Here is a 26,695-nt window from a genome sequence, read left to right as displayed (position 1 = left end):
ATGTAGAGAAGTTGTCCGGAGATGAGTGTCAGCTCTGCAGGCCACTATGTGGCGGAGAGTCTAGTAGAATGAGCGTTAGCTCTGTAGACCACTATGTGGTGTAAAGTTCAGTAGAATGAGCGTCAGCTCTGCAGACAAATGTAGAGACAATGTCCGGAGATGAGCGTCAGCTCTGCAGACTAGGATGGAAGAAAATAGCTGGAAGATAACAGGAAGCCACTTCTATCACCAGGAGGTGACTCAAAGAACAGGCACTGTAGGTAAGGAGGAAGTGCCTTTTAAACTAAGCGCCATTAGAATCCACCAATGAGAGGAGAACAGAGGTTTTAAAGAAGCCGTCAGGTCTGCGCATGCGCAGACCCGAATCCAAGATGCCGGCGCCCAGGACGGAGCGGAGCGCCGGAGCCAGGTAAGTCTGCCGGGTGTCGGGTGCGCTGCCCGCACACCCGGCGTGTGATAGAAGTGCAGCGATGGTGCCTGACACCCCCCAAGCGACTGTGGGCAGAGAGCCACCACCTCACAAAACAATCCTGGGTCTGACTGTGCCACTGGACTTTGGCATTACACTTGGAGCAGGTGAAAATCTTTGCTACTGCTTCCCCGGGATGAGGGGCTTTACTCTTCCTAGACATGTACAAGTGCGGGAGGAAAAGCACACAATATGAAAAACAGTAAATACAGTAAAATGTCTTAGCTGCAGGACAGTGACTGACCTGGTAAAGTAATGCTAAACAGCATAAGTCACAGGCACCATCACATAAGAGGATAATGGACCAGAGAATGAGTAAAGAAAAAAACAGGAATTAACCAGACACTCACAGAAGAGTATGAAAACTGTTACTGTTTTTGGGCCAAAGTTAAATTGCAAGCTCTGTAGACGAGGTAATAATCCTGGTCCCTACATTAAACAGAAAATAACTGCTTCCAAGGTATAAAAAACAAATAAACAGTATAACTAGGGCATTATAGTAAATAAACCTCCCTCTGACCAAATTATACATAAATGCTTGATTGACATTGCGGAGGGCATCCAAAATGAGTTATTTTGAGTTTATGCAATCATTACTATCATCGTAATTACTCAAAAAGGACAACTTCTGCCACTGTCCAAAATGGTTTAGCAAACTCTCAATTATTATACAAGAACCGGACAATGTCTGGCAGAAGAATGCTACCTCTCACCACACCGCTCAGTGAACTTGGGGAATAACAACACGTCTTACTATTCATAAAGGAAGATGGGTGTGTGCTGCACGGTGCTGGAGTTTGTGCTCGCCCTTTAGGGACAGGCGCATACCCATTAAATGCATTTTACAGCTAATCAGGTAAAGCAATGTTGGCTGACTGAGCGCTATACAGGATCTTTGCACTGAAGGACCAGGCAAATAAAAGGAGCTTGGTAGGCAACAGCATTTATGAAATGTTGCATGTATGGTCTTTTTATAAAACAGAGATGCAATTCACAATACAATCTTCCTGAATCAGTTTGATAAGAGCCACACATCACTACTATGGGCTGTGGGTGAACCCTGCACTTTCCATTATATAACTCTCAGTCCATGACTTCCTGATGCCTCCATTCCCCCTCCTCACATCATGTCACTGCCCCTGTCACATGCAGCCCTGTCCTCACTAACACATCACTCATCTCCTGATATACTCTGTGCTGCTGGGGGACCCTGCTCCTTCCACTATATAACTCTCAGTCTGTGACTTCCTGATGCCTCCATTCCGCTCCTCACATCATGTCACTGCCCCTGTCACATGCAGCCCTGTCCTCACTAACACATCACTCATCTCCTGATATACTCTGTGCTGCTGGGGGACCCTGCTCCTTCCACTATATAACTCTCAGTCCGTGACTTCCTGATGCCTCCATTCCCCTCCTCACATCATGTCACTGCCCCTGTCACATGCAGCCCTGTCCTCACTAACACATCACTCATCTCCTGATATACTCTGTACTGCTGGGGGACCCTGCTCCTTCCACTAGATAACTCTCAGTCTGTGGCTTCCTGCTGCCTCCATTCCCCTCCTAACATCATGTCACTGCCCCTGTCACATGCAGCCCTGACCTCACTAACACATCGCTCATCTCCTGATATACTCTGTACTGCTGGCGGACACTGCTCCTTCCTCTATATAACTCTCAGTCCGTGACTTCCTGATGCCTCCATTCCCTTCCTCACATCATGTCACTGCGCCTGTCACATACAGCCCTGTCCTCACTAACACATCACTCATCTCCTGATATACTCTGTACTGCTGGGGGACCATGCTCCTTCCACTAGATAACTCTCAGTCTGTGGCTTCCTGATGCCTCCATTCCCTTCCTCACATCATGTCACTGCGCCTGTCACATACAGCCCTGCCTAGATGTACCCTCTGTCCCAGCTCTCAGGCCTCCAGCAACATAAGGAAGACCAGAAAAACAGGCTCAATCACATGTTCGTGACCTGTTGGACAACGGGACCCAGGGGCAATTCGGCATTTACAATCAAATATCAGCATCAGAAATAGCTAGCACCCCTCTGGCTGAAGTTCTCCCAAATGTTCAATGCTAAAATCATTATTTTCAGCTACTGTAGGAACCATATACATCTGCAAAGCATTAGAATAATCATTTACCCTGAATTCTCTCATGCATTGTTTACCTTAGCTAAGTCTGAGGGGACTGAACATTACTAATTTTACAAGTTAAAAGTACCAAGAAGATCTTATATACAGGTTGTATTATTGGTTTAGGGACAGGTTTTAAAAACATTTAGTGGCTGCAGTTGAGAGCAGACAAAGCCAATTTCTGCACTTGTGGTGTGTTCCACCCTTTGAACATTTTACCAGTTATTTACTCTCATTTATAGCATTGCCTGTGGGCTACCCATGGGAAGGCTGCAGCTAATTCTTGGTGTGTCTGAGCCTCTCATACAATGTATTTACCTCTCTCACGTGATACTAAAAACGAGACAATAGGAAGAAGAATACAAGCTTCCATAAGAATCAGGGGAAGCCATTTAGCACCCAGAGGCCGTTACAGCGACCTCTCAGTGCCTGTAAATTGAAACCAAAACTAGGTGGTGGGTGTTATATTTTGAAAAAACAAACATAAGTTAACGTACCAGGTAGATACAGGTAGATAAACAGCTTATATAACCATGCTATCCCAGTGCCAGACTTAGACCTCATGGGGCCCTAGGCAAGATACTGGTATGAGGTCTCCCTCCCTGAAACCATCCTAGCACTATATTTTTTTAGCGTAGCACATACCCCTATAGCAGAGTTGAAGTGTAAGCTATGCGCATTGAGGAGGCGCGCCATTAAAGGAGGTGTGGCTGTACCACTGGGCGTGTGGCTTGCATCGTTAGGGGTGTACCTAGCAGGTGAAGAGAGCTAGGCCACCTTCCCACATATAAACCCTGCATTGCTGCATACAAAATTGGCAGAAATGTGACACATAAATCCAAGGATGTGCACCTTGTCTCTTTTGTCCCTTCACAATAACACTGTGCCCCTTCACAATAACACTGTGCCCCTTCACAGTAACACTGTGCCCCATCATAATTTTGTTTGAAACAACTTGTTTCCCCTTTATCACAGTGTGCCATTGTGCCTCCGTTAGTTTACTTACCTTTTTATTGTTTTCTTCTATTCTGTTTTCTTTTCTTCTTGTTAGGAACCCCTCCAGCCGGCACAACACAACCCGGAATCTACTCTGCCAATCAGGTGTTCACTGGAGCCCCTGATGGTGGGGACAGACTGGGCCGCAGACTGACAGAGGGTCGTGAAGTGCGTACCAGCTGGGGAGAACCCAGGCAAGAGGAGTCAGGTCCACGCAGAGGTCAAGGGCCGGCAGCAGACAACGGTAGCGATGAACAAGCTGAGGTCAGGGGTCACAGGCAAACAGCAGAACGGGTAAACAGGCCAAAGATCAGGGTCACAGGAAACACGAGCAAGGTCCAAATCAAAGCCAAGGGTCATACACGGGGAGTCAAATAGAGATATCATGATACAGGACAGGAACTAGCAGGTTAGCAGACTGGAACACAGGAGCTATAACCGGCAATGAGGCAGCAGACCTCATTGCCTTAAATACCAGTGGCCACCAATCAGAGCCTAGCTCTGAATTAGACACAGCCCCCAGCATAATTAATAGGCTGCATTAATTAGCCCACAGGCTAGAACATATGGTGAGCGCTGCGCCCGGCTTCCTCTCATTGCCGGGACGCAGCGCCGAAGCGTCTTCTCGTTGCCCCGGCAACGGCCGGGTCAGGGCCGGAAGTGACGTCCCGGTCGCCATAGCGACGGCCGGGACGCAGGTGAGTGAGTCGCGGCGGCTGGGCACCGCCGCGGCTCGTAACAGTACCCCCCCCTTGAGGAGGGGTCGAGGGACCCCGACATCCAGGTTTTCTTGGGAACCTCCTGAAGAATTCCGTCAATTGTTTAGGGGCATGGAGTTGTCTTCGCGGAACCCAAGATCGCTCTTCTAACCCGCGATTCCTCCACTGCACCTGTCCTTGCACTTTTTTGGAATCTAAAATCCTTTGAACCACATATCTTAGTGGCTTCCTCGAACTTCCCCCAGGCATAGTTGAGGATTGGCTAGGATACAATACCGGCTTTAACAATGAACAATGAAATGTGTTCGGAATTTTTAGTGAGCTAGGAATCTTCAATCTAAAAGCTACCGGATTGATCTGTTTGGTAATCATGAACGGCCCAATAAATTTAGGCCCTAGTTTTTTACAAGGCTGTCTGAGCCTGAGATTTCTAGTTGATAGCCATACTTTCTGGCCCACTTTGAATGGGCAGGTGGTACGGTGGCGATCCGAAAATTTTTTGGCCGACAATGAGGATTTTTTCAAGGAGGACTGAACTTTCCCCCAAATTACTTTCAGATCAGCAGCTGTGGAATGAATCTCCGGAATACCAGCAGATTTGAGAGAGTACAGAGAATTAGACCTGGGATGGAAACCGAAGTTACAGTAGAACGGGGAAGTTTGAGTAGATGAGTGAGATGAGTTATTGTAGGCAAACTCTGCCCAAGGCAGCAAAGATGACCAATTGTCATGGAATTCTGAGGAATAACATCGGAGGAACTGTTCAAGTGCTTGGTTAACCCTTTCAGTTTGCCCGTTAGACTGAGGGTGGTATGCAGATGACAGACTGATCCGGATTCCGAGGAGGGTGCAGAAGGATTTCCAGAATTGTGCTATGAATTGTGAACCACGATCAGAAACAATATCGGAAGGAAGGCCATGGAGCCGGAAAACATGTTGTATGAAGAGAATGGCCAGATCTCGAGCTGTAGGAAGCCTGGTTAATGGGATGAAATGTGCCATTTTACTGAAACGGTCCACCACAACCCAAATAGTATTATGTCCTGCAGAAGGTGGCAAATCAACAATAAAATCCATGGACAAATGTGTCCAAGGTTTTGCAGGAATGGGCAATGGAAGCAATTGACCCACCGGGCGAGTCCTGGGGACTTTGTTCCTGGCACAAATTTCACACGAGAGGACATGACTTTTGACGTCAGCGGACAAGGATGGCCACCAGACCGTACGGGAAAGGATCTCCAGCGTCTTATAAACTCCAGGGTGTCCAGCAGACCTACTATTATGTGCCTCTGCAAGAACCGCCTTCCTTAGATGGACTGGAACAAAAAGACGTTGTTTGTTCCGGAGTAGTATCAGGGGCTAATTTCTGGAATCTCTGAAGTGTGATACTCAGATCTTGGGTTAATCCAACATGGATTATGGAAGGAGGAATAATAGGCTCTGGGTTCGAAACTGGAACGTGGTGTGCCAAGAAACTTCTGGACAGAGCATCTGCCCGGACATTTTTGGAACCCGGTCGATAGGTGATCAGGAAATTGAACCGGGTAAAGAACAACGACCAACGGGCCTGTCTGGGATTTAGACGTTTGGCCGATTGTATATATTGCAAGTTCTTGTGGTCGGTAATGACAGAGATCTGATGTGGAGCACCCTCCAGCCAATGTCGCCACTCCTCGAAGGCCCATTTGATTGCCAACAGTTCCCTATTCCCGACATCATAATTGGCTTCTGCTGAAGAGAACTGACGGGAGAAATAGGCACACGGGTGTAGACGATTAGTATGAGGGTCCTTCTGTGATAGTATAGCCCCAGCACCGACGTCAGAGGCGTCGACCTCAAGAACAAATGGTTTAGCTGGATCCGGGTGTCTAAGGACCTGAGCGGAGACAAAGGCTTTTTTCAGGCTTTCGAATGAGGCTACTGCTTGAGGCGACCAATTAGTTGGATCCATCCCTTTACGGGTTAGGGCGACAATGGGAGCCACGATGTCCGCAAAACCTGGAATGAACCTTCTATAATAATTGGAGAAGCCCAGAAACCTCTGCACCGCCTTAAGGTTGTTTGGTTGCACCCAATCTAAAATAGCCTGAACCTTAGTTGGATCCATGGAGAATCCCTCAGAAGAGATTATGTAACCTAAAAAGGATACTTTCTGCACCTCGAACTCACACTTTTCTAGTTTGGCGTAAAGGTGGTTCTCTCGCAGTCTTCGTAGAACTTGTTTAACGTGATTCTGATGTACAGACAGCGATCTGGAATAGATGAGGATATCATCTAAATAGACGACCACGAAACTACCAAGAAAGTCCCGAAGAACCTCATTGATTAAGTCCTGGAATACTGCAGGTGCATTGCTAAGACCGAACGGCATAACCAAGTATTCATAATGGCCAGAGTGCGTATTGAATGCCGTCTTCCACTCGTCTCCCTCCTTGATACGGATGAGGTTATACGCTCCACGAAGATCGATTTTTGAGAAGACAGTAGCACCTCTCAGCTGATCAAATAATACGGAGATGAGCGGAAGGGGATAGGTATTCTTGATTGTAATAAGATTCAATCCCCGGTAATCAATACAGGGTCTTAGTCCTCCGTCCTTTTTGGATACAAAGAAGCATCCTGCTCCTACGGGAGATTTAGATGGCCTGATGAAGCCCTTCTCCAGATTTTCTTCAATGTATTCCTGCATGGACTTGGTCTCCGGACCAGAGAGAGAGTACAGGCGACCCTTAGGCAACTTGGAACCAGGAATAAGCTCGATGGCACAGTCAAAGTCACGGTGTGGTGGTAAGGTGTCAGCAGCTTTCTTGGAGAACACATCCCAGAACTCATGATATTGTGAGGGAAGCTGCTCCGGAATAGACCGAATCACCCGCAGGGGCAGGGACAAGCAGGACTGTGTACAGTAAGAGCTCCACTGGACAATTTCTCCTTTTACCCAGTCCATGACAGGGTTATGACGGGAAAGCCATGGGTGACCCAAGATCAAGGGAACTGATGAACAATCGATAAGAAGGAAGGTTATTGACTCTGAATGGAGAGCTCCGATTTTTAATTGTAGTGGCGAGGTCTCCCAGGAAATCTTGCCACCAGGCAACGGACCTCCATCTAAGCCACAGACAGTAATAGCGGACTTGAGTTTTACCATCGGAATTTTAGCAGCGCGGGCGAACCCGATGTCCAGGAAGTTGCCTGCAGCTCCACTATCAACGAAGGCAGACAGGTCCATTGAACGAGCACTAAACATGAGCCGTGCAGGGATCAATACGGCGTTTTTCGGGGAGACAATCTGCAGACCTAGGTGAACTTTCCCCTCGTTCCCTAGGCATGCTCTTTTCCCGGCTTATTCGGGCAGGAACGGGAGAAGTGGCCTTTTGTGCCGCAATAGAGACATAGGCCCTGTGATCTTCTCTTGTCTCTTTCCTCAGGGTAGAGACGATACGCCCCCAATTGCATGGGTTCCTCACCATCCGTGGGAACAGGAATGAAGCCGGATAGAGGTGATGATGTCTCTTTTTCGATTTTCCACTCTTTAAATCTCCTGTCGATTTTAATGGAGAGGTGCATCAGATCCTCCAGAGAGGTAGGAGATGGGTACTGCACCAAAGAGTCTTTGACCTGTTCCGACAGGCCAAGACGGAACTGACTCCGCAAGGCAGGATCATTCCATCCACTATCAGGTGACCATCTACGGAATTCAGCGCAGTATTCCTCTGCCGAGCGCCGGCCTTGTTTCAAGGCCCGTAGATGAGTTTCAGCGGAGGCAGTACGGTCCGGGTCGTCATATAGTAGACCTAACGCCTCGAAGAAAGCGTCTACTGACTGCATGGCAGGACTGGTCTGCGGCAAGGAAAACGCCCAGGACTGGGGGTCACCCTGTAAAAGGGAAATGATAATCCCGACTCTTTGATGCTCTGACCCGGAGGAGCGGGGTCTCAATCGGAAATAGAGCTTGCAGCTCTCCCTGAAATTCCGAAACAGGGACCTATTTCCAGAGAAGCGATCCGGCAAGTTCATCTTAGGTTCACAGACGGAACTTGGAGTGGGTTGTGACACTTTTGCGGCTTCTTCTTGAACAGACAGACGCTCAGCCAATCCCTGGATCATCTGATATAAGGACTCAACATGAGCTGCTAGGGCTTGTGCCGGAGACGGTGAGGATCCACTTGCATCTATTCCAACCTCGTCTCCGTGAGTGGGCCGGTTATAATGTTAGGAACCCCTCCAGCCGGCACAACATAACCCGGAATCTACTCTGCCAGTCAGGTGTTCACTGGAGCCCCTGATGGTGGGGACAGACTGGGCCGCAGACTGACAGAGGGTCGTGAAGTGCGTACCAGCTGGGGAGAACCCAGGCAAGAGGAGTCAGGTCCACGCTGAGGTCAAGGGCCGGCAGCAGACAACGGTATCGATAACCAAGCTGAGGTCAGGGGTCACAGGCAAACAGCAGAACGGGTAAACAGGCCAAAGATCAGGGTCACAGGAAACACGAGCAAGGTCCAAATCAAAGCCAAGGGTCATACACGGGGAGTCAAATAGAGATATCAGGATACAGGACAGGAACTAGCAGGTTAGCAGACTGGAACACAGGAGCTATAACCGGCAATGAGGCAGCAGACCTCATTGCCTTAAATACCAGTGGCCACCAATCAGAGCCTAGCTCTGAATTAGACACAGCCCCCAGCATAATTAATAGGCTGCATTAATTAGCCTACAGGCTAGAACATATGGTGAGCGCTGCGCCCGGCTTCCTCTCATTGCCGGAACGCAGCGCCGAAGCGTCTTCTCGTTGCCCCGGCAACGGCCGGGTCAGGGCCGGAAGTGACGTCCCGGTCGCCATAGCGACGGCCGGGACGCAGGTGAGTGAGTCGCGGCGGCTGGGCACCGCCGCGGCTCGTAACACTTCTATTCTGTTTTCTATCTTGCCCGTCGCGCGCTGCTCCTCTCCGCTCTTCAGTGAGTCTTCACTGAATATGTTGTCGGGCATGATGACGTCATGCGACGTGGCTCACGCCTGAAATTCAGTGGAACGCGATGGAACAGAGAGGAGAGGAGGAGGCTGCCTCAGGTGTTTTTTTTCCTTCAGCAGCATTATTTTTCTTTTCTTGGCTGGTGCCCCCCCCCCACCTTATCCGCCGGGCCCCCTTAGAATCGCTGAGCCCTAGGCAGGAGCCTAAATTGTCTAGCGGTATATCCGTCCCTGTGCTCTCCCCATCATACCACTCATCAGTTCAAATGCACATCCTTTTCTTCTAGAAAGGAGAAGCGGTGTAGTAGAAAGTACCTGGACACAGAGGTCCTCCCAGTATTGGATGTGATTGGACACCATACATCCTATACTGCGCTGTCCTCTTCGCCCAGGTATGTCCTGATGCTGTCCACTCCACAGATGTAGGAGTTCAGTGCAAACAGTTCAACTTATTCAACTAATATTTCTAATGGGAGTACAGGCTGAGAGCATAGTTGCATACTCTCCCGGAATGTCTGGGAGACTCCTGAATGTTTGGGAGTTCTCTCGGACTCCCGAGAGAGCAAGCAAAAATTCCGGATCCAGCATCTCCCTATTGTAGAAGATGGTGGGGGTGGGGCTAATAGTGCCATCGTGGCCCCGCCCCCTGCTGCAATTGGGCAGAATTTCCTACGGTCGACAGGGGGCGGAGCCTAATGGTGCACCACGCATGGCCACGCCCCCTCAACGGACCCCCATCCCGGACAGCTGGCTTCAAAAGTAGGTAAGTATGGCTGAGAGACACTACAGCACCTGGATAAGTGCCGCCAACGGATTGTCATTCTACCACTGTATAAAGGTCTTCTCCAAGAATGGGTTTCATTGTTATTTGTTTTTTCCATAGAACAATATACACTTAACTGTTCAAATTCTTCCCTTTTTGTTTATGTAAATGTTGTTGGGATTGTTGTTATTAGTCTACAATTTATTTTAGTTGAGAATCCTGCAGCAAAGGAATTATAGAAATGAAACCGCTACTGATAAGATTTGAGGATAACAATAAATAAAAATAATAATGAAAGAGCAAAAATAAAATAGAAATACAAACTAATCAAAGAATAAGCAATGTCACCCGTATATTAGAGGCTGGTTATTTCACTTTATTTTCCATTATTTGCAGTTATGCCTGTTGTCTACACTACAGATTTCTAAACAAAAATAGACAAGTTTTATTGCTTGTTACACTCCATAATATTAAATGATGTCTCTGGTTCCGCCCTCACTCATGTTGTGTCTTGAAGCTGAATAAACTAACATCAACTGAGTGACATAAGTGTGCGTGACGACCATTTCTGCAGAGACAACAATGCAGCAACAGATAAATCACTTAATCTTTTACAAACCATAAAGGATTAAATTAGCAGCCTTTGTCTAATAGTTTCTGAGTCAGGGTGGTTCCCTGTGAATAGAGGCAGGCAGCCTAAATACACCAGCTGTCCACATAACAATATCACTTTGAAGAAAAATACAATTGCTGCTATTTACTAACATAGATGCAAACTAGCTCAGTGTTGTAACTGATGACAACCAATCAGACACCTGCTTTCATGTGCCACCTTGCACTACACTGATAAAAAGGTAACTGCTGATTGGCTGCTATGGATAACTGCACAAGGTAGCACATACACTAATAAAAGTCTGCAACACAACTTCTATTCAACTACACTATAGAAAAAAGAAATCATATACTCCTAGACGACATGGGTGTATCAAGTGGGCATGATTTAAAATTATTCTCCTCTAGTTTCCATGAGAAACCCTGTTTATGAAGAAAACTGATGACATGTGTTTTGTCTAATGCATACTGTAACTATCAATAACTGCATTTGACTACATTATCATCAATACATAAATATATATATATAAATATATATATATATATATATATATATATATATGTATATATATATATATATATATATAGAGACAGATAGATAAATAGATGTATATATATATATATATATATATATATATATATATATATATATGTATATGTATATGTAGAGATGCTGAAAAAAAGAGGCTTTTTATACTTATAATAACTCTGTTTCTTTGATTCCATCTGGGGGATACTACTACCATGGTTTGTATGAGGGGAGCGTGAAGTTGGCACTTAACTAGTTAACTTGTTTAATGTAACATGTTGACAGACCCCTCCTCTCTGCAATCCCCTGTAGCTCTTCAGTTTAATTCTATAGCTCCAAGGAAGGGAGCACCAAAATCACACAGCAGAAGAGCAGAAGGGAGGGAACACAGTGTCCCCCAGATGGAATCAAAGAAACGGATTTATCTTATGTATAAAAATCCTCTTTTCTCTTTCATCCTATCTGGGAGACACTGCTACCTGTTGACATAGGCCACAGCCGTGGTATTGTTGGATTGTAGATGGCCTTCAATTCTAGGATGTTGATTGGAAGTGAGACCTCCTGGTGCAACCAAAGTCCCTGAAGCTGGAGATCAAGGACCACAGCACCCCACCCCCTGCCTACCACCAGGAAGTCCTGAACAATCCGTCATTGAAGGGATACCTGCGTCTCGGGTGACAGCCAGATTGGTTGACATTCCAATCGCAGATTGGAGCCTGACCACTTTTCCAAGAGATCCCACTGGAAGCAATGGGAGTGGAATCGTCCATAAGGAAGTGTTTCGAAGGTCGGCACCATATTATCTAGGAGCTGCATGCAAAGGAGCATGGACAGTCTGCGGTTGAACAGAACCTGTGACGCTGTGTCCTGCAACGATCTTGCCTTGTCCTCTGGGAGGAATACTTTTTGTTCCTTTGGGTCCATGATGAGCCCCAAGGAGGTCATCCTCTGGCAGCGAACTGGGATTTCTGGAGATTTATAATCCAGCCATGGAGTTCCAAGATCCTGATGGTGAGAAGCTCTAGGTTCCTCTAAGTCCAGAAGGTCCAGGGCTTGACTCACTGCCAGTACCAGGACGTCAATACCTTGATGTCTTGGGGATTCGTTCCGGTGCGTAACCTGCAGGGAATCGCAATCATGGATGAGTTCACCCTCCTCTTCTGACGATCTCTCAGAAACACAGGGTGAAAGAAGAGGGTTAGTGGATCGGTGCCACTTGTTCCTTGACAGCGGAGGCCTTGGCGAATCCAAGTTCCGGTTTAACCGGTCTGGACCTCTGACCAAGGATGTGGACCAAGCAGGTTCTCCTCATGACGGACCAGCCAGTCCTAAATCTGTAAATTCAGCTGGTACCTGGACCGCTGTGGCAGGGTCAAGTGCTACTGAGGTGGAGAGGAGAACCGTGGAAACAGCTGGTATGACCACTGAGCGAGCGAGGTGCTGAACTAGTATCGCAACTCACTGCACGAGTGAAGCTGGCCCCACTGATTCCTCCACTACTGGTGCTGCATACAAATCGCCCCTGGGTCCTGTTGTCCAATAGGTGACTTAACTTTACACTTTAAACAAGTGAAGCATTCTGCTTGTGGTGTCTTACCCTTATCAGACATTCTCTGAATGGGAATTGTGTCACAGAATACAGAATGCAAGTATAGACAGTCATACAAGACACAGGCTTGATTTTTGTTACAAGGATACTAACTAATTTATCACTTCCGGTCTAAAGTAGTATCTTGCAATAACTTTTATGTGTGATATTTAATATTTTTTTGTTGAGTAGAAATCTATAAAATATGCTACTTGTACACAAAAGAACAAACAGTTACTAATATACCCCTATCAGTTATAACAGCTCTATTAAGACGCCTGTCAGCACTGGAAACAGCAGGTGCTGTAAGTGAGAGATGTCCGTCTCTCAGCCTGTGACAGCTTTAACGTAGCGATAATGCAAAGCATAGTGCACACAACCTGTAGTTAACATAAAGCAATCAAAATAAATGGAAATAAATGGGCACTTAAATTAAACTGTGGAGCTACAGGGGGTTGCAGAGGGGAGGGGTCGGTCAGCATGTTACATTAAACAAGTTAACTAGTTAAGTGCCAACTCCATGCTCCCCTCATACAACCCACAGTGGCAGTGTCCCCCAGATGGGACAAAAGTAAAATGTATTTAGAAAAGAAAAACAATTTGTTTATAACATCCACTTAATGGCAAAAGTATGTGTGACACCCAGGAATGGGTAGGGTGGTTAGAGCAGGAGCAGATTTTGAGAGGAGGTTCCAGAATGAGACTTACACAGATTGTTTCAGGCAGTATTTTTATTGCAAACAAAGGCTTTTAAAGTAATTTGTTTAAGCTTATAATTCATTATTGGTCTGCAAATTGATCCATGTGGGTGTTAATGTAATGTGTGTGTGAGGTATTAATGTAATGTGTGTGAGGTATTAATGTAATGTATGTGTGACAATGTATATAATATGTGTTGGTATTAATGTACTGTATGTATATAGCAATGTAATGTGTGTGGGAGGGTATTAATATAAAGTTTTTAATTAATGTAGTGTGTGTATTAGTATAGTATAGTATGTGAGGTAATAATGTAAATGGCAGCACAGTAGTTAGCATTGCTGCCTCACAGCACTGGGGTCATGTGTATGAGTCCAACTAGGGCCTATCGGAGTTGAGTTTGTATATTCTACCAGTGCTTGTGTGGGTTTTCTCCTGGGGGTCTGGTTTCCTCCCACAGTTCAAAACCACAATGGTAAGCTAATTGGCTGCCGACAAAAATGGACACCAGTAAGTATGTGTTTGTGTGCAAGAGGATTTAGACTGTAAGCTCTCATGTGGCAGGGAATGATGTGAGTGATTACATTTCTTTGTACAGATAAATTGGTGCTATATAACTGACTGGTAATAAACAAAAAAATATAATTTGGGTATTAATGTGATGTGTGAAGGTAAAGATGTTTATGTAATGTGCATTCAGGGTTTTAATGTAAACACATACAAATTGACAACAGATATGGTGAGTGCAATAGCTATTTCTAGCTCTGACAAAATACTCCTCAAATTAGGTCTGGGTTGGAAGATATTAATGTGTGTGTGTCCGTGGATGTGGGTAGAGAGTTTTAAAGTAACTTGTGAGGGGACGGTAGTAATGTGTCTGTGAGGGGTAATAATGTAATGTGTGTGGGGGTGGTAGTAATATGTCTGTGAGGGGTATTAATGTAATGTGTGTGGGGGTGGTAGTAATGTGTCTGTGAGGGGTATTAATGTAATGTGTGAGGGGGACGGTAGTAATGTGTCTGTGAGGGGTATTAATGTAATGTGTGTGGGGACGGTAGTAATGTGTCTGTGAGGGGTATTAATGTAATGTGTGTGGGGGTGGTAGTAATGTGTTTGTGAGGGGTATTAATGTAATGTGTGTGGGGGTGGTAGTAATGTGTCTGTGAGGGGTATTAATGTAATGTGTGTGGGGGTGGTAGTAATGTGTCTGTGAGGGGTATTAATGTAATGTGTGTGGGGGTGGTAGTAATATGTCTGTGAGGGGTATTAATGTAATGTGTGAGGGGGACGGTAGTAATGTGTCTGTGAGGGGTATTAATGTAATGTGTGTGGGGACGGTAGTAATGTGTCTGTGAGGGGTATTAATGTAATGTGTGTGGGGGTGGTAGTAATGTGTCTGTGAGGGGTATTAATGTAATGTGTGTGGGGGTGGTAGTAAACACACACAAACTGACCAAAAGATATTGTGAGTGCAATAGTTATTTCTAGCTTGAACACTTCAAATAATGTCTTAAACATATATTAAAAGACTAATTCTTACATTTTGGGGTATTCCATATTGAAGCCCATTCCATCTCCCACTTTCTTCAGACTGTAAAGCAGCTTTTCAACAACCTCTTCGTTGCGGTAACTAAACAACAGCAACCAGTTGGAGAGGGACTGCGCGCTGATCATTTTCGCATCCCGTGTATCCCGAGACCAGTCGGCAGCAGACATAGGTTGGCACTAGGAGATGTATATTTAATAAGTGTTAAATCAAGTTCCATGCATGAACTCTTTCATATAGAGGCACAAAAAACTCATTGATTGAACTCCAGCTGAAGGCATGAAGAATGCATATAAAGTTCACTCTTGTTTTTGATGTGTTGATCTCCATTTAAATGTTGTTTACGCACAGACAACACAAGCAAAATAAAACATTGCTATAGGCGCTCACTTACTGTACTGCCAGTAGCAAAACTTATATGATTAAGCCAATTGCATTTGAATACAGACTTACACAATAAATTGCTTAGAAGCATTGGCGAACAGTTTATGCTTTACCGTTCCATGATGTATTTATTTGTGCTGTCAAAACTTAACTTGAAGGATGCAGACATTAAAAAAATAACATTATAGAACTCCATCACGTGTTTGAGCATTCTTTTTAAACAAAAAAAAATAATACAATAAATAACAAAAAAACACAAGAACATTATGAAATGGTGCAGCTAGTTTTTGTGGTAAATTACAACCCTACTACCTTAGTGTATTCATCGCTTACATAAAGTGGAGCAAATATTTCTGAGGGCTGAACAAAACTGAGAATACAGCCTATCAATTCACTTTGAGCTTAATGTCTCAGTGATGTCACTAGTTCCCAGTGACCTGATAGGCTGAATTTTGGTTCAGTCGACAAATTGGCTTCTTTTTTATGTAGACAACAGATACCCTTTAAACTCTGAATACTGCAGTCAGTTATTGTCTTGCCCTGGGATTTTAATTTGTCTCTACTTGTAAAAACGTACTCTTACTTTACTCGCGCTTTGTTACTTTTGTCACAATAACTAAGGTTTAGACATATAGGGAAAAGGAATACATGTCAAAATTGCTAGCTACAGAATTATGTACCAGCTTTTACTAAAATGGATTCACAAAAGTAACTTATTCTAATAGCATTTCTGTACTGCACATCAAATTTAGCCTATTCTACTTACCCAGACAGCACAGTGAAATATAGACTTTCTGTTTTAAAGCTTTTCTTTTTAACAGTTTATAACGTTTTAATGTATATAAACGGTGACATTTTTGCCACTTAAATAAAAAATTCATTCATAGTTTGTTTCCATTTGCTGTTCACCAGGTTACACCAGGTACTTACTATAGTGTCCCTCATACAAATCTTCTCCGGTGGAATCACGCGGCCCGTGAGAGACAGCTGCTTCTCAAGTCGCAGTCCCCACTTTGCCAACTCCGCGCTGGCCGTCCGACTTCTGCGAAAAGTATCAATCAGCACATTAATAATGCAGGTCGTTACCGCTGTCACCGAACGGCTTTCCCTTTTACAGGAAGGTGGCATGAAATAGAATCTTCTAATATCATTAAATATATATGTGGTCCCGATGCCAACTCATAAGAGGCTTGCTAAGTGTATCTGCCATTCATATCGTTTAGCAGAACAGAACAAGAAAGCACATATCATTTGTAACAAATATTAGGATACAAATGTAATCTGTTATTTGGTCATCATAAAAGGAATATCTTTATTTATTTGTATATCTTAAAATACAATCCATTTGTTTTGTTAGTCAGTTAATAGAGAAATCAGTTCTTCTATGCAAAATATGAAAGTTAAAATGAATTTCTAGGAGAGCACCCCAACAAGTTATATTTTCTAGTTCTCTTCTCCTAAACGATATAGTGTGTACTGTTCTAGTAGAGCACCCTAACAAGTTATATTTTCTAGTTCTCTTCTCCTCAATGATATAGTGTGTACTGTTCTAGGAGAGCACCCAACAAGTTATATTTTCTAGTTATCCTCCCTTAAACGATATAGTGTGTACTGTTCTGGGAGAGCACCCCAACAAGTTATATTTTCTAGTTCTCTTCCCTTAAACGATATAGTGTGTATTGTTCTAGGAGAGCACCCCAACAAGTTATATTTTCTAGTTCTCTTCTCCTAAACGATATAGTGTGTACTGTTCTAGTAGAGCACCCTAACAAGTTATATTTTCTAGTTCTCTTCTCCTCAATGATATAGTGTGTACTGTTCTAGGAGAGCACCCAACAAGTTATATTTTCTAGTTATCCTCCCTTAAACGTTATAGTGTGTACTGTTCTAGGAGAGCACCCCAACAAGTTATATTTTCTAGTTCTCTTCCCTTAAACGATATAGTGTGTATTGTTCTAGGAGAGCACCCCAACAAGTTATATTTTCTAGTTCTCTTCCCTTAAACGATATAGTGTGTATTGTTCTAGGAGAGCACCCCAACAATAGTTATATTTTCTAGTTCTCTTCTCCTCAATGATATAGTGTGTACTGTTCGGGGAGAGCACCCCAACAAGTTATTATATTTTGGGGAGATATACCAGTATGAAGTCACTACGATAAAGACGTATCGGGTATTTTTCTGTTACAATTCTTTTCAAAAACCAAGATAATGAGCTTAACAAACTAATCAAATGTATACACAGAACAATGGATCAGATAACGGTCTCAATAAAATACTAATAATTAAGTCCTTTTGTTATAATTGTGTTCAGCAGTCACTAGTGAAATTGCCGACTTAATTTGCTGCTTATTACCAATATATTTAATTGAAACTGATTACTGGTTTCACAAAATAATATAGTTTTTAGCAACCATTGTGCACTTTATATTCCTTTTTTTAGAGCTGCGGGAAAGGTCTTTAACCCCTTTAAAATAAATTAAGCAAAAATGCTGTGCTTTTCAGAAGCGCTGTAAGAACCAACAATCAATGTGGAATTCTATAATTACTTACAGTAATATTCCCATTACCCAACTTTAACCTTCCTTGGCACAGCCAAGGGAAACAAGCGTTACAAGTAATTTATCTGAGAGGGGATTTGCTGCGTGATTCCTGGAATGGTGACAAGTTAACAGCAAGGTAAATGAATTACTCCTCAATGTTTTCTGCCAGCCTCTGCAATCTCTGCTGCCTGCGTTCTGGATTTAATTGGGTTTCCATAGACAGGTCCTTCATCAGGCGGAAGTCCGTAAGCGCGCGGCTGGACAGTCCTAGGGATAATGCAGAAATGGCAAGCAATTAACAACAAGGAACTGGCTCTCCAATCTATAGTTTATATATATATATATATATATATATATATATATATATATATATATATATATATATATATATATATAGTCAGATACAGGCTAGTGTCGATGTTACTAATATGTCAATATTATCAGGGCAGACATAGATGATTAGCATCAAATGACAAGGTAGTTGTCCCTTGTACTTACAAACTCTGCACCTATGCAACTAACTACGTGTGCGCGGAACCAAGAGACATTGCGTCTGGTTCATGTTTGAACACAGTGTGCAGTGGGAGAAAAAAAAGCACAAAACTTGTGCTTAGTTACGAACGTATATAAATGAACACATCTTAACAGTATAAAAATGATTTCAAATATGGATTCATTTATTTATATATATACTGACTATTAAATACATAAATAATTATGCTTTTAATGTCTACCGTACATACAATGTATTTTTATAGTCTCTCTTACTTTACTTGCATACACTTTTTCTGCGCTAGCTAGTAGCACACATGTGTGTCGTTTTTAAAAGAAGGACTATCCTGTGACAGTCACCACTATCAGCCGGCACTTATACCTGTCTTGTAGTTGGTGCAAATAATACGGCCGAAGCCAAGCGTATTTACGAGAAAACCCAGTGCTTGAATAGGCCACATCTGCATCAGAACGCCATCGGCGCGACCTTACTGTACACTGCCTACACGGTTCCCATGGCCGTTCCGCCTACTCCATCTGTAAGACTGTTCCCTTAAAGTTATTTTTGGGCAGTTACTTTCCTTTAATATAATTTCTATGAACAGTTTAAAACACTGAACCAAGCAGAATAACTGGGCTTATGATTATGATATCACTCCTCTATTATATAATACATAAGACATTAATACCTATATTACTGCATGTACCCTTTCAGTAATTGCACCATATAAATTATTATGTAAATTTTTTCCCACATCTTCAATACCAATACATTTTTTTTTACCATCCGCTATACTCAATATTTTCACAAAATAATGTTTCAACACTTTGTTTGGCACCTAAGCGGTTAATAACGACTGCACAGGCTACTTGTAATACGCTATAATTAGTAAAGATGTTGAGTGGGTGATTGACAGCGTTTCTGGCATAATGTATGCTGTATCTATTTTACGAGCTACAGCTAAATATTTAATGACACATGCTTCCTTTGGCTGTGCATCGACTCAACATCATCTGTGCATTAAAGTATTGAACAATGCTTCATTCATTAGGAGGCTTGCTGAGTGTCAGTCAGCCCACGAGCTCTCTGCCAGGATCTGTGTGTCGGGGAGGCAGCCTTGTAAAGACAAACTCAACTTATGTCAAGGAAAACGCGTGTCTTGTTAAGACTCAATCTCCACGAGAAACGGCAATGCCGGGAAATGAATATTTCAGTCGTTCCAGAGTTAAAGCTGCTTTCATTAAAGCACAGGCGAGTGTACGCTTAAAGCTACAGCATTATGATATCTCAAAGCTTACTTAATTCTCATCTTTTGTCAGTAAAAAAAATATGATGACACTGCTTAATTAATATAACTTTTTGGTGCTTCTATGAAGAAGTTCACTTATTTATTTTATAGGTCATCCCTCCCCTCCCCCACCCCTGTCCCCTATAGCATAACAGCGGGATTCCCATATCTTGACTGTCACAGTTTAAAATATACTCAACTCAGCCTCTGCTAGTAGTTATGAGTCCTGCAGAGATCGCACCTTAGTAGAATACGTCCAGATAAGTAGAGTTAGCCTAGTATAAGGGATTATCTTATGGTATTGTGGGTGGGCTATGCTCAACGGTAGTGGCTGATGGGTTTGTTCAGGATGAAAGTACGCAACAGTTAAGGATGGAACCTGGTAGCACGGTGGCAAGTGGTTAGGACATGGCCTTATCTGTGAGGAGTTTGTATGTTCTCCCCATGTTTGCGTGGGTTTCCTCCGGGTGCTCCAGTTTCCTCCCACACTCCAAAAACATACTGGTAGGTTAATTGGCTGCTAACAAATTGACGTCTGTCTGTGTGTGTGTTTGTCTGTGTGTGTGTTAGGGAATTTAGACTGTAAGCCCCAATGGGGCAGGGACTGATGTGAGTGAGTTCTCTGTACATCGCTGCGGAATTAGTGGCGCTATATAAATAAATGGTGATGATGATGATGGTAATAGGATAATGGTTAGTTATAGTAGTTTTTTTTAGTCAATTTGTAACATGTTACTAAAGAGGTCTTAAATTACTACAATGGGACAACATTTTGGAGAAAAAAAGTGTCGACTGGGACTGGGTGCTCACAAGCTTATTATATATATGTGTGAAGGATAGATTAGTAATGGGGAATCTCCGACTACTTTCCTGGAATGTTAAGGGATTTAATGACAGGACAAAGAGAACCCTTGCTTTGTAGCCAGCTGAAAAAGTGCAATCTGGATGTGACGTGCCTGGTTGAGACGTGTCCGGTGGATGGAAAGATTCTCTCCCTTAAAGAGCCCTGGGTAGGGTGGTCCTTAGATAATGTGCACTCTCACCAGAGACGCCGGTCACATGCACAAGTAATTTTAATAATGCCATAGATAAGAACTTTGATGTATGAAGAGAATATCAGAATGTTGGTGGACAGGAAGGTCTGGCATTTGCCTGGTAGCAGAAATGGGTTTAAATTAAGTTTGGCGTCTAAGGCACCCAAACAGTTCTCTGGTTTTTCAGACTCATATCACTCATTATCTAGTATATGTCTTTAACGTATTTCCATCAGATTGATAACCTCTGTAGTAGCCATATATAAGCCTAGAGTTATATCCGACCATCTCCTTTGCTAATATCCATTGATTTTGCTAGGTCAAGAGAACAAAAATTCTGGATGATCAATCCATCCTGACTGACGTTAACGGGTGCAAGCGATGAACTGGTGTGACAATGGGAAGGATATTGTCCCACGAATGCATGGACAGTGGGCCCATGTGTTCTCTGGGATACACTTAAAGTTTATTTGAGAGGTACCATTATTAGCTGAGTGGCAGGCCTAAAGACATTCAAAAAAATTAATAAAAAAATGAATTAAAACAAAAATGTCAGTGGCTAAAATAAAAATATAAAAAAATCACACTCAGAGACAGAATAAAGTGTCTGACTGCTCAAAAAGAGAGGGGGTGCTCTTTGCCAGACACACCTAATTGCTGCATCCTGCGGGAGACTCCTATTAGTCAGAGTTATCACAGGACAGGCCTTCCCAGGGTCCGGAGTCTAACAGATCCCCCGGTCTTCTCCACGAACCGCCGCAAGGCGGGATGGGTTTTGCTGCCGGAGGCCCCCAGGTCGCGGCCCTTGACGTAATAGGAGAGAGGCTGTAGATGAGAGATCAGGAGAGAAGACTCTGAAGTGGTAAAACTCGGCAGGAGAATTTAGCTGAAATAGATCAGCACACCGAAGAATCCCGTCACGTCTCAGTGGCACACCGGGTCGGATACACTGAAGATATACCAGCTTCAGGAGAGTCGCAGAGTCGGATACACTGATACTCAGACAGCGGAATGGTCAATAATAATAACCAGGTCGGATACACGGAGGCACAGGCAGCAGAGTAGTCAGTATCAATAGCCGGGTTGGATACACAGTAACACAGGTTGCAGAGTAGTCATAATCAATAGCCGGGTCGGATACACAGGAGCAGGGGCAGAGAGTAATCCAGAAGCAGTGGTCTAACAAGCCAGAGGTCATACACGGAGGAACACCAGGAAGCAGCACAGGAAACATAGAGAGGGAGAGCCAGATGCCAAGCTGTAACTTGTTGCTCTGACACAGGTAGTGTTCAGAGCGTGCAAGATATAGGGGAAAGGAATTAAAATTCCACGCAACTGTGTCACATGACTACAGCGGCGTGCAACCCACCCAGAAGAACAGAACAGCGGCTACAACTATGGTAAAGGTTGATATGGCGATTACTTTCTTCCCGAACAGAAAGGCATCGGGACTAGATGGGCTCCCGATATAACTGTATAAAAATCACTGAGCATTCTATCGTCAGTTATAGGGATGTTACGTGGTATGAGTGTGGTATATTCTATCAATCTTCGAATGTTTGTTTCCACTATGCTAATCCATATGAATCGATTGTAACATTTGTAGTTAACTATACAACATGTTCTTTGATCGGAACATTGGTGTCAGCAACAACGGATCCACATATTGTTTGTGAGATATATCTTGAGAGACAATTTATCAAACTGTGTTCTATATCTATTTAATGGCACACAAAATGCTTCATGTAAGGAATTCCAGATTTCTCTGTCAATATATTAGTCAAAGTCGTTTAGCCATTAGTTTAAGTTTACAATGCCACTCACTGATTGGCCGACCAGCATATAAGAACTGCACTGGCGGCTGCTGTCAGATATCACATTGAAAGACACGAGAGGCCGGGATGAAACGCGTTGGTAAAGAGTGGCTCGGCGGTTAGCTTGTCCACCCTGCTGGAGAACTAGATTGATCGGCATTTCACAACTCGGGACAAATAACATCTCAATATGAATTTTTATTGAATGTCTATGGAATTTTTTATTGAATCTTTATTGATTGTCTATGGAATTTTTTTTATTGAATATTTATGAAGTTTCCACTTATTTTGGGATTTTCTGTTTGTAAGTGTGCTGGAATAAAAACTTGCTTTTAAGGTTTTAATTACGCCAGATCTCGCTATATTTTATTTTTTATATACAAATTACATTCCAACAATACAGGACCATAAAGGAAAAAGGCGATACCAATCATATCTGAGAACGCTTCATTATGATTGAATGCATGATTTGAGAACAACTTAGTAAGTGCAACTTAAAGGAGCGAGTCCCCTGTCACTTATTATTGTTCTTTTAAGAAATTCCACATGTGGTGTGCAAATGTATCTCTAGCAGACTCTTGGAGGACTCACTCTACCATTATATCAAGGGTTATTGGTGCTAAAGAGTGGTTTCTGTATTTATTGGCTACACTATTTTTTTGTCTTTTTATCTCTTTGTTTTACATATCTGCCTTACGCCACTGGAGATCATTGCTGTGTAATCACCGCTTTATCTTCACGATAAACTCTGTTGCTACATTTCAACAAGTCCTGTGACTTTTTTTCATGTGATTCATTGATTTATAATCACGGACATTATTTGGTAATTAGGGATTTATGGTATGCGCCTGTGTTGCACATTATCTGTTTGTTTTCACTCCGCATTCTATGTCCTCAAACTCCAAGAATCCTTTAATGGTCTATATGCGTACCCCTGCAAGGTCAAACACTGTATGGGGGAAGTACGGACAGGGTGTGTAACTAAAATCTGCCCAGTAACAATAAATGTATATATATAAGACTGTGTAAATACATTAATTGCTGTTCAGAATCTTGTTAGAATGCTGCACCCAATTAGAGAATCTCAGATTGGATCTTTGACTTCAAACTGCTTGGAAAAATCCTAGTACTATAACAGACACAGGTTCACTCCCCCAGTCTGTCTTAAGCTCTGATAGTCATGCTCCCAAAATCTGTCTCATTCCCTGTATCTTGGCTATAAACCCATTTGTTGTCAATCAATGTGAAAATAGTGGCTAGCATTCTAGCTTAGTGACTTTAGTGACTTTTGTCAAGAGACTCGATGAGTAATTTGTTGCAACTGGTGGACGAATTTGGATTTTTTAAAGGTCTCAAAATTAATTGTGATAAGTCCAATACTTACCCACTAAGCAGAGACTGCCCGCGAAGGGGACTTACATCTGTCACCACTTCAGTGGACGTCTAGGGTCAGATATTTGGGTACATGGGAGACTAATTATATGTCAGAAGATGTACAGGTAAATATTCAGGCCCCAAAAATATATATTTGAAAACCAAGATTCACACATGGAAAACTATCCATTATCAGTGACAAGCAGAATTAATCTAAAAAAATGACTGTCTTGCATGTGTAAGGTAATTGTTTAAATTGGTCTGTAACCATGGATGGTAACATGTAATTCAAATTACAGCTAGCATATGGGAAGGAATGTTATTTTCTGGGGCTTATAATTAATGCAGAATCATGGTATATTAAATACACAAGTACTTGGAAATATAACAGGGATTCAAACACATTTAAAAGCTAATTCCCCCTTTATTAGTTTTTACCTATTGATTTTCAATGGCTTCACTAAATTTTGCCAACAGAATCTGTCTCCCACCTCCACCCCACTTACCAACCTGGTACAATGTTCCATATAAGGCCATACTGTGATGGTGAAAGGACGGAGGGTGGTAGCAGGTCCCATATGCAGCAGATGCAGCCAATGGGAAGCCATCTCCACATCTGCAGCCAGTACAGCTACATAAGGCAACTGTAACTTGAAAGACTAAAGGGGGTAACTTCCCTCCTCCACCACCCCCGTTAATGTACAGACTTGGTACTTACCAGTGATGTAACACAATTCTGGAAGCAGATGAACAGCGCGGGGGGTGTCACATGCCTCATTCTTCTTTACCTTCAGGGTACTGACCAGCATGGGCTGGCATAAATCAGTCAGCTCTATATTGTATTGCTGGAGGAAGAAATGATTGGTGAGGTAGGGTCATATTTATACTAATTACAGACAACTTTGCAACTTGGTCCAATAACTGATCAAGACGAGATAAAACACCACTTAAGGCAATTTACAATCTAGCTGTAACACACGCCGGAAACAGCCATTTTGTGGCTTTGACCAAACTATTTTGTGAGCATGAGGCACGCAAAATGGCTGCCTCACTACGTGTGGGTGACACGTACACCCTAAATAATGGTACAAAGAGCACAAATGTGACATAACCCGTGACATAAACCATTCCAACTAGACATTTACTTTTATAAGTTAAATATGGATCAAACTGGTTAAACCCAACGTCAATGTAGACACTCCTATAAAAGGCTAAAATGGGAAAAAGAGGATTTATGTACTTACGTTAAATCCGTTTCTCTGATTCCGTTTGGGGGACACTGCTTACCATGGGGAGCTTGGGAGTTGGCACCTAACTAGTTAAACTTTAGTACTGCCGACAGACCCCTCCCCTCTACAATCCCCCTGCCTCTTCCTGTTCAGTTAGTTTTAAAAAGCCCAAGGATAAAAAGGGCAGTCAAACAAGAGCACACAGAAGAACAACAGAAGGGAGGGATCGCAGTGTCCCCCAGACGGAATCAGAGAAACGGATTTAACGTAAGTACATAAATCCTCCTTTCTCTTTCATCCTGTCTGGGGGACACTGCTTACCATGGGGACGTTCTAAAGCAGCCCCCTAAGGGTGGGACTACTCTGAAAACCCCGCTCGTAAAGCACTACGAGCGAAATCTGCATCAGCTGATGCAAAAACATTAAACTGATAAAATTTTGTAAAGGTGTGAACAGAGGACCAGGTGGCTGCCCTGCAAAGCTGGTCTGCAGAAGCTCCATTCCTTGCTGCCCACGAAGCCCCAACCGATCTGGTGGAATGGGCTGTAAGTCTCTCCGGCACAGGACGGTTAGCCTTAATATATGCTTGTCTGATGGTAGACGTAATCCATTTTGCGATGGATTGTTTTGAGGCTGGCCAGCCTCTCTTATTAGCGTCATAAAGGACAAACAGAGAGTCAGTACGTCTAATCTGGGAAGTTCTTTTGACATAAATGCGGAGAGCTCTAACAACATCTAGCTTATCCATAGATTGTTTATCTGAATGAGAAGAAGATGAGAAAACCGGAACTACAATTTCCTGCTTAAGATGGAAAGCCGACACTACTTTAGGGACAAAAGAAGGAAGGGTCCTTAACACCGCTCTGTCCTCGTGGAAAACCAAATAAGGTTCTCTACAGGACAAGGCTTCTAATTCAGAAACCCTACGAGCTGATGCGATAGCCAAAAGAAAGAGGACCTTCCAGGTCAGCCACTTTAAATCTGCCTCGCTCAAAGGCTCAAATGGAGGCCCCTTGAGCATATCCAGTACCATGTTGAGATCCCATGGAGCTGTAGGAGGTACATAAGAAGGCTGTATGTGCAAGACTCCCTGGAGAAAAGTTCTAAAATCTGGCAAATCAGCTAATTTCATTTGAAAAAATACTGAAAGTGCCGATACCTGTACCTTTAGGGAACCTAATCTGAGACCTGCTTCCAGGCCCTCCTGAAGAAAAGCTAACAAGCGAAGAATACGAAAAGCGGATGAATTGCATGTCCTGTTTTCGCACCACCTAATGTAGGCCTTCCAAATCCTGTGATAGATGCAAGATAAAAACAGGTTTCCTAGCTAACATCATCCTAGTTAACTACACTGGAAGAAAAACCTCTAGACCTCCAGAGGCTGGCTTCAACAGCCATGCCGTTAAACTGAGCTGAGGTAAACTCTGGTGCTGGAATGGACCCTGCAGACGAAGGTCGTCTCGATACGGAAGGTGGACCCCTGGTCCTTCCGCCATAG

At 43.4% G+C, this 26,695-nt stretch overlaps 1 protein-coding gene across 2 annotated transcripts in view; it reads right to left on the bottom strand.

Moving 5' to 3' along the window:
* PIWIL4 (piwi like RNA-mediated gene silencing 4) overlaps window positions 1-26,695 on the bottom strand; it is a 178,993-nt gene that overhangs the window by 50,745 nt on the left and 101,553 nt on the right. For both annotated transcript variants that reach the window (XM_075198745.1, XM_075198747.1), the window contains 4 exons: window positions 24,687-24,813; window positions 18,115-18,232; window positions 16,355-16,466; window positions 15,035-15,219 (listed from right to left, as the gene is read on the bottom strand). In XM_075198745.1, the coding sequence (XP_075054846.1) occupies window positions 15,035-15,219; window positions 16,355-16,466; window positions 18,115-18,232; window positions 24,687-24,813 (542 nt within the window). The remainder of the gene's footprint in view (window positions 1-15,034; window positions 15,220-16,354; window positions 16,467-18,114; window positions 18,233-24,686; window positions 24,814-26,695) is intronic.

Source organism: Mixophyes fleayi, chromosome 2 (assembly GCF_038048845.1).
Source record: "Mixophyes fleayi isolate aMixFle1 chromosome 2, aMixFle1.hap1, whole genome shotgun sequence".
Taxonomy (NCBI): Eukaryota; Metazoa; Chordata; class Amphibia; order Anura; family Limnodynastidae; genus Mixophyes; species Mixophyes fleayi.
Note: the sequence above shows the minus strand (reverse complement) of the source record. Positions and strands in the feature narration are given on the sequence as shown.